Consider the following 9280-nt stretch of genomic DNA (forward strand, 5'->3'; position numbering starts at 1 on the left):
ATATGAAGAAAATTTAGCTTATTTGAATATTTCAGAAAATTTTGTTGAGGAGTATTGAGTATATTGACAATATTCCTCTCAGTGAATCGAGGTTGCTTTCTTATAAGCAGGATGGCGCATCTGCCCATAATTCGCAACGAACTAAAAACAAATTGATTAGTTTATTCGGGAATCAATGGATGGGAACGCATGGTCCTATTCCCTGGCCTGCAAGATCACCAGATCTCAATCCAGACATGCTAAAAATAAAATTTTCAAGACTCCTGCTGACTTAGAGCAGATAGTCAGGAACGCCATCAGAGACATTTCCCCAGTTATGCTGTTGAATTCAGTTAGAAAAAGAAGTACTTAGAATTTGTTCACAAAATAATGGAAATCAATTTGAGAACATTAATGAGTTATAATAAAATTTATCATAGAAATTCTGTTCGATATTTATTCCAATTGAGTGTAACATGAACTACATGATTTTATTGAAGTTATAGGTGTTTCAGCTAACAAATAAAATTATTTGAACGGAAAGTTTCAATTCGTATCATAGAGATGGAGATTTATTGGGAGTGGACAATTTTGAGGTCAATGGTTACATAGAATTCTATCAAAAATGCAAATTTTACTGAAATGGTGATTTTGCCTCGAGTAAGAAAGTCATATATCGACATATATATTTTTAAAGGCTAATTTTTTTGGATGATATGAGGCCAAAAAAATGCATTCGTATTTAAAATAACCAAGTTGTTTTTTTCCACCCCTAGTACAAGAGAAAAAAAAGTTGAATGTGGTATCGTATTTGCAATGAAAAAGTGCCTGTAGAAAGTTTTGATCGTTTTCATTCATCATCTGAGATGCGCAGAGAGTAGACCGTGAACACATCGCTCCTGTTAAAATTCGAATTATTATAAAAATTACAAGTGCCAACGCATCCCAGAATTCCTGGGTTGTAAACATTTGTAGAATACCTACACCTACATTGAAAAATGGCTCCTAAAAACACCACAGATATAAAGGCAGCAATCAAGGAATCCATTATAGAAATCCTAAGTGACGACGAATTTATAAACAAACTTCTTATCAAGATCAACGAAAAACTAGATGTGATACAGTCGGCAGTCAACGATAACTCGGATAAAATCGAATTGATAAACAAAAGGATGGATAATCTTATGCAAGCGGAGAAAATCAACAATGTATGTACCTATCTTCACTTTGATGGAAAATCAAGAGGAAAAATTATTGGAGAATTTACTCAAACTATTCAAGGACAACATGAAGGTAACACTTAACAAAACTGACATTGCGAGGTGTTATAGAGTTGGTGAGAAAAAGGAAAAGCCGCGTCCAGTGATTGTTCGCTTCGAACGTTATCAAACAAAACTAACAATAATGAAAAATTGTGGACGTTTGAGTGGAACCAAAATTGGAATAGTTGAAGATTTAACAAAAAATCGCCTTGAGTTATATCGCTCGCTTCAACGGAAATGCGAGGATAAAAAACAAGTATTCACGCGCAACGGAAATATATTGTTGTATACAAAAAAATCCCATTATTGTTACTAAAAATAACTTTGCTGAATAAGCAATATTAAAATAATATAAAAGAGACTTCCTCAAACTGCGAAGCAGTTCCGCCCAGACCGTCATACAGAACATTAGTTCCGCCCAGACTGTCGTATAGAACGTTAGTTCCGCTTAAGTAATCATACCACACGTATCGCATATTGTAATTCATACGTATAGTAGCTCTAAGTACCAGTTAAGTGTAAAAGTGACCTGTAACCATAACCAGTAATAAATCAAGTTAAGTTAAGTGCACAGTTTCAATTCCAACGACCATTCGACGAGTTTTGGTGTCTTCTCTAAAAAGCCACCTGGTGTCAGAAGAACCTTTTTAAAAACCCAAAAGTTCGCAGCAGGAATACGACACGAATTTTTGGTGTCAGAAGTGGGATTAATCAAAAAGAAAGTTGATCAAGGATTAACCACAAAGTTGATCACCCAGAGGTACCCAACAACCCCAAGAGGGACAACAAAACAAAAACCAACCCCAAGAGGGACAACAAATAATCAGCCCACAAAGGGACAACAAGGGATCGCCGGATAGGGATCACCTCAACGCAACAAGGGGTCACCAGAAAAAGGGACCACCACAATTCAACAAGGGATCGCCAGAAAGGGATCACCAAAGAATCAATCCAAGGGTAACCTAGAGCCAGAGCCAAAGCCAGAGCCAGAGGGATCAACACCAATCAACCAGAACTTCCGGACGCAAAGTCAGAGGAGCACCTCGACGGAAGGCCCCACCCAAACACCGCAACCAAAAGTGAGTCAAATTTTTGAAACTTTGTAAAGTATATAAAAACTGCACAAAATGTCTTTCAAAGGAGAAAAACCAGGCACCGCGAATGATAATCTAAGTGACGACGAACCATTTGAAGAATTACCATTAACTGTTCTATTCAAATTCATAAAAACATTCAATGGCGACAGGACGGAACTCAACACTTTTATAACAAATGTAAATTCAGCATTTTCATTGGCTCAACCAAATCAAATTCCAAGTCTTTTTCTATTCGTAGTATCACAATTATCCACAAATGTAATAAATGAAATCGATATTGATGGAATAAGTGATTGGACAACCCTAAAAACCAAACTGAAAACGTATTACAGTCAAACAAAGCATGTAGCACAAAGCCATGAAGAACTAGAAACACTTCGTCAATATTCGAATGAGGGAATTACCGATTTCTTCAAAAGAGTCGAAAAAATCAAAAATGAATGTATCCAAGCTGAATATCTATCTTCCGAACCAGACGAATTCACCGCGATTAAGAAATCAATTCAAAGAACTGCATTGAGAAGATTTATCATTCATTGCAAACCGGAAATATCTCAAATGTTAAGAGCTCGAGATATCGACAATTTGAACGAAGCTTATAATATGGCCCTTCAAGAAGAAAAAATTCTCAATTATACAAAAAATAAATCGAATAGTTCAACCGGACTTTACTGTTCTTATTGTAAAATGAAAAACCATAACACACAAAATTGTCGCAAAAAACCAAGGTCTAATAATTCCAACCATCAATCAAGTCGAAACTCTTATCGTAACAACAACAATTCTCAGCCAGTAACCTCCAATAATACTCATAATGCAAATTCCAATCATAATCCTAATCAATTCAACCCAAATTTCAAGAGAATCTTTTGTACGTATTGTAAAATACCTGGACACGTTTATGAAAACTGTAGAAAGAGACAAAATCGAAATAATTATACTCAAAATCCCAAAGTCAATAAAGTAGAAAAGGATTCTTTAAACTCGAAAGGTCAAACTCTGTCGAATGTCCCAGAGTTGGACCATGGCCAGTATATGGAGGCATTCGAATAAATCATTACGGAGCAGAACTCCAAATAATTTCATTCAATGTCGAAAATTCACCAAACAAAAAGATAAAATTTCTAATAGACAGTGGAGCAGCAATGTCTTTAGTGAAACACGATTCATTAATTCCTAATATCACAAAATTAAATCGTGAAAATGTTGTTTCATTCAACGGAATAAATCCAAACCAACCAATTTTATCCTTAGGCACAGTCGACCTCGAACTTAAATTCGAAAATTTCACTTTTCCCATAATGACTCAAGTAGTTGTAAGTCATGAAGTTCGTTTTGAAAATTATGATGGAATTTTAGGTGTTGACTTTTTACAGAAAAACAACGCAGTACTTGATTATAATAAGAAAGCTTTAATCATCAATGACATAATTATTCCCTTTGAAAACAAGAGTCCTCAGAAAATAATCTTACAACCACGCAGTGAAACGATCGTTGAAGTTAACCTAATTAATAATTTATCTGAAGGTGTGATTAAAAACCGCGAAATCGACGATGGTATACTCATTCCGAACGCACTCGTGAAGAACAATAAACAAAGGGCTTATCTACCCATTCTGAATCTGAGAGACAGTACCGTAACGATTGACGCTGACAAATTGAAATTCGAATTAGAAGAAATAATTCCTGATGTAATGATTAATTTCACCGAGCAAATGACGCCGAATGAAAGGAAGCACTTGTTATTTGAAAACCTACGTACCGATCATTTGAATTCAGAAGAAAAACAATCCTTATTGCAAATTTGTAATCATTATTCAGACTTATTCCATCTACCTGGAGATTTTCTTACCTCAACAAAAACTTTGAAACATAAAATTCCTACGACAACTCAAGTTCCAATTTCCACAAAAATTTATAGATATCCCAAAATTCACGAAGAAGAAGTGAAAACGCAAATAGATAAAATGCTTGAACAAGACATAATTCAAAATTCACATTCACCCTACTCCAGCCCAGTTTGGGTTGTACCCAAAAAAGCAGACGCTTCAGGAATCAAAAAGTGGAGATTAGTGATAGATTATCGGAAACTCAATGAAATAACTGTTGGAGATAATTATCCATTACCTAATATTGAAACAATTTTGGATCAGTTAGGAAACTCAATTTATTTTTCAACATTAGATCTAGCCTCAGGTTTTCACCAAATCGAAATGGACGAAAAAGATAAAGAAAAAACTGCATTCAGTACTCCTTCAGGACATTTTGAATTCAACAGAATGCCATTTGGATTAAAATCAGCGCCCAATACTTTTGCACGACTAATGAATATTGTTCTATCGGGACTCCAAGGAATTGTTTGTTTTTGTTATTTAGATGACATTGTTGTATATGGCTCTTCTTTACAAGACCATAACGAAAAATTAAGGAAAGTATTTGATCAATTGAGATTACATAATTTGAAACTGCAACCAGACAAATGTGAATTCTTGAAAAAAGAAATTACTTATCTTGGTCATATCATAACGGATAAAGGTGTAAAACCAGACCCAAAAAAAGTCGAAGCTATTAAGAATTTAAAGGAACCAACCAACGCAAAAATGATTAAAAGTTTCTTAGGATTTGTTGGATATTATCGAAAATTCATTAAAGATTTTTCAGCAATTGCGAAACCTCTTACATCATTATTGAGAAAAGATCAAAAATTTGATTGGGGAGAATCACAACAGAAAGCTTTTTCTGAACTGAAGAACATAATAACAACCGATTCATTATTAATTTACCCAGATTTTTCTAAACCATTTATTTTAACAACAGACGCATCAAATGAAGCTATAGGCTCAGTTCTTTCGCAAGGAAAACATGGAAACGATTTACCAATTGCCTATTATTCAAGAACATTATCGAATACGGAAAAAAATTATTCAACCACTGAAAAAGAACTATTAGCAATCGTTGACTCTTGCAAACATTTCAGACCATATTTATTTGGAACCAGTAATATTCAAATCTATACGGACCATAAACCTTTAATTTATCTAAAAAATTGTTCGGATCCTTCAGGACGATTAGCACGATGGCAAACATTATTAATGGATTACAATTTCGAAATGAAATACAAAAAGGGTAAAGAAAATAAAAACGCCGACTTTTTAAGTAGAATTCCAGATTATAATGTGAACTCTATTGAGGAGAGGTGTGAAGAAACAGAAAATTTCACATTCAATGATTTTAAACGTTTTCATCAGATGAACTTGAATATTCCAGAACCGAAAATGATAAAGAAACCTCTAAATAGAATTCGTAATTTAGTAATTCCATTTTCAACAGACAAATCAGAAAGAAATGAATACTCCGATTACGTGTACAAACATTTTTCGAATATAATTCCTCAAAATAATCGAATTGCAGAAGTAAGTCTCAAAAAACTACCTGAACAAATAATCTATGTGATATTTATCAAAGATGACGTCACAGAATCCACAACATACGAAACATTATTTGAAACCCTATATAACTTGAAAGCCTTATTAAAATTCAACAATTGTTCTAAGTTTGTAATAACTGATATTCCCAAGAATAATGACTTGATCAGAAAAGATACTTTCAACAGCCTTCTATTCTACTTATTCCGTGATTTCAAATATAACATATTAGAAGAAGATAGAATGCCAATAACAGACAAAAATATGATCAAACAAATATTATTTGACTATCATGATTCACCATTATCAGGACATCAAGGATTTGAAAGAACGTATCATAAAATCAAGGAAAATTTTTATTGGGATAATATGAAAGAAGATATAAGAAATTATATCAGAAATTGTCAAACATGTCAATTATCGAAAACCGATTTTAGAAATAATAAAAGCCCAATGCAAATAACGACAACCTCATCAAAATTTTGTGAACAAATTGCAATGGACATAGTTGGTCCTCTACCAGTAACTCAAAACGGCAACAGATTTATTCTCACTCTTCAAGATGATTTAACGAAATATATTCAATTATATGCAATGTCTAATCATGATGCAGAAAACGTAGCAATTCACTTTTTAAAATTCTGTACTAATTTTGGCTTCCCAGAAAAAATATTATCAGATCAAGGAGTTGAATTCACATCCAAGACATTGAAAGAATTGAATAGAATGCTAGGAATTAAACACAAATTAACCACCCCATATCACCCACAAACAAACGGATCACTCGAGAGAACTCATTTAACGTTAAAAGATTATTTGAGATGTTACGTAAACAAGGATCAAAATAATTGGGATGAATTTCTTAACTTAGCAGCATATTCCTATAACACGAACATACATAAAAGCACAGGAGTAACACCCTATGAATTAGTATTTGGACAAAAATCAAGAATACCTAACTCCATTCGAAAACCTTCTGAAAAACCTCATTACTCAGATTTAGCGAATTCAATTGCGAAAAAATTGAAAATTGCCAGAGATGCAGCAAAGGAAAACATAATAAAGTCGAAAAAAAAATCAAAAACTTATTATGACAAAACACATAATCGTACTTACACATTCAAAGAAAATGATCTAGTAATAATTCAAGATTCCAGAGCAAAACAAACCAGTCAAAAATTATCCAAACATTTCAAAGGACCTTTTAAAATAATTCAAATTCATGATAATGAAACCGCCACTATTGAAATCGATAAAAACAAATTAAAAACTTATCACTTCAATCTACTGAAACCCTTTAATATAATTTCAGAAGACGAAAATTCCCAAAATGGACATAATCAAGATATTACCATTAACGACCCTTCTATTGATGACCCAGGGCCTAGCAACCGAATATAAAGTAACTCCAATTCCTTCATCCTCAGGAATCATATTTCATAACTTAGGCTTAGCAAAAATATCTAATGAACATTTCACTCTTTTATCCTATATTAATCTTACACATATAGAGGAGAAAGTACAAGTAATTAAAGATTTTTATTCAATAACACTCAGTACGTGTCACATCGCAATTAACGATCAATTGGCTAATGAATGTTTTAATCAAATGAAATATATTCAAAAAAAGTTGGAAACTATTCAAAAATCATTCAATATAATTACTCATAAAATCAATGTTATATCTAGAAGAAAACGAAGAGGATTAATGAATGCCGTTGGCACGGGAATTAAATGGTTATTTGGAAACCCAGACAGTGACGATGCACAATTTTATTCTGATTCCATAAACTCGTTAATTAATAATGAAAAACAAACCGAAGTTTTAATGCAACAGCAAGTTAATGTTATTTCCGATACCATAACTAATTTCAATAATTCACTCACTAGAATGAATGAAAATATTAATATTCTGAATAAAAATTTGAAAAGTTTCAATAAATTTCAACAAGATATGATAACTATTAAAAACAGTTTTGAAGTCGAAATAGGATTATCCAACCACATTATTTTACTTATCGAGATGACAGATGAGTTAACCAATCAGTTGAATGAATACGTGAATGATATTTCTCTTATTTCAAATAATATCATCAGTTACAATATTTTACCACCAGAAACTCTTTATTCCGAATTGCATAAAATTTCTACGAAGCAAGACCTCCCATTGCCATTGAGCGTTGAAAATATTTTCATCTTTTACAAATTGCTAGAAATGAAATCATTCATTAACAAAGGATTATTAGTATTATCGTTCAATGTTCCAATTGTTACTAAAGGAAAATATGAAATTTATGAAATATTATCAGCACCAGTGCCTCATCATGAAGATCCAATGTTATTTTCATATATTGAACCAAGTACACCTTATATCGTAATTTCGAAAGAAAAAACCAATTACTTTAATTTGAATACTTTAGATAAATGTTTCGAAACACTTCCAAATAATTATTTGTGCAGACATTTATATACTATGAGGAAGACAAACAACAATAATCAATGTGAAATAATATTATTTAATGAAAGAGTTGATGTAATTCCGAAAAAGTTTTCGCAAGTGCAAAATCCATAATTTCATTGCAGAACTAGAAATTTGGCATAAATTAAGAAATAATCAATGGTTTTATAGTTTATCTTATCCAACACAACTATCAATTGTGTGCGATGATAAATCCACAAGAGTTGAACAAATCTCTCAAATAGGATTATTTGAATTAAATCCAAAATGTAAAGCATTTACAAAAACAGTTATTCTAGAAGTTCAAGGACAAATTGGCATAAGTGAACTGATGAATATTTTGCCATTCACAGATATTAATGAAGACGATTGTTGTAAAAACTTAAAGAAAAATCTCACACTAGAAGCAGTAAAACTAGAACCATTAAAATTGAGCAATTTAGATCTTAGAGAATTAAAATATGCCCAACATAAATTATCAGAATTCGATGAACAATTGCAGAACCAATTGAATAAACCATTTATAATTAAACATACGAATTGGTTCACAACCATATTGTTGATAATTGCTTTTATGATAATTTCCATTATAATTTACAAATGTTTGAAATGCTTCAAATTCATAGACTTATTCAGAAAATGTTGCAAATCAGATAGCAGCAATGAAAGATGCCTTCCTTGTCTCCAAATATTTAATAATTGTAGTCAAAAACCCACTCATGAATTCAGTGTTTCATTTAAAAACGATAAATTTGAATCAACTGAATCCGATTTAAATGATGAGAGTCAATCACTAAAATCATTAAGAAGATCACAAAGACTCAAGAACATAAAAATATCAAGTAATTAATTCAGTACTTGACTCTATGAATATTTTGTATTGTATAAATTCAATCTTCATCATTCCATATTTACAAATTTTTGTTAAATTAAGAAAGCACAAAAATTTTAAATACCCCCAGAGGTGTTGTATACAAAAAATCCCATTATTGTTACTAAAAATAACTTTGCTGAATAAGCAATATTAAAATAATATAAAAGAGACTTCCTCAAACTGCG

General features: G+C 32.0%; 1 protein-coding gene across 1 annotated transcript; it reads left to right on the forward strand.

Moving 5' to 3' along the window:
• The first annotated feature begins 2056 nt into the window (after positions 1 to 2056).
• On the forward strand, positions 2057 to 8335 carry LOC123311686. The gene is made up of 2 exons (XM_044895756.1): positions 2057 to 2320; positions 7076 to 8335. Exon 2 carries the CDS (start codon positions 7094 to 7096, stop codon positions 8333 to 8335), a length of 1242 nt encoding a protein of 413 aa, XP_044751691.1. The 5' UTR covers positions 2057 to 2320; positions 7076 to 7093.
• The last annotated feature ends 945 nt before the right edge of the window (positions 8336 to 9280 follow it).

The sequence above is a fragment of the Coccinella septempunctata genome, chromosome 4, assembly GCF_907165205.1.
Source record: "Coccinella septempunctata chromosome 4, icCocSept1.1, whole genome shotgun sequence".
NCBI lineage: Eukaryota > Metazoa > Arthropoda > Insecta > Coleoptera > Coccinellidae > Coccinella > Coccinella septempunctata.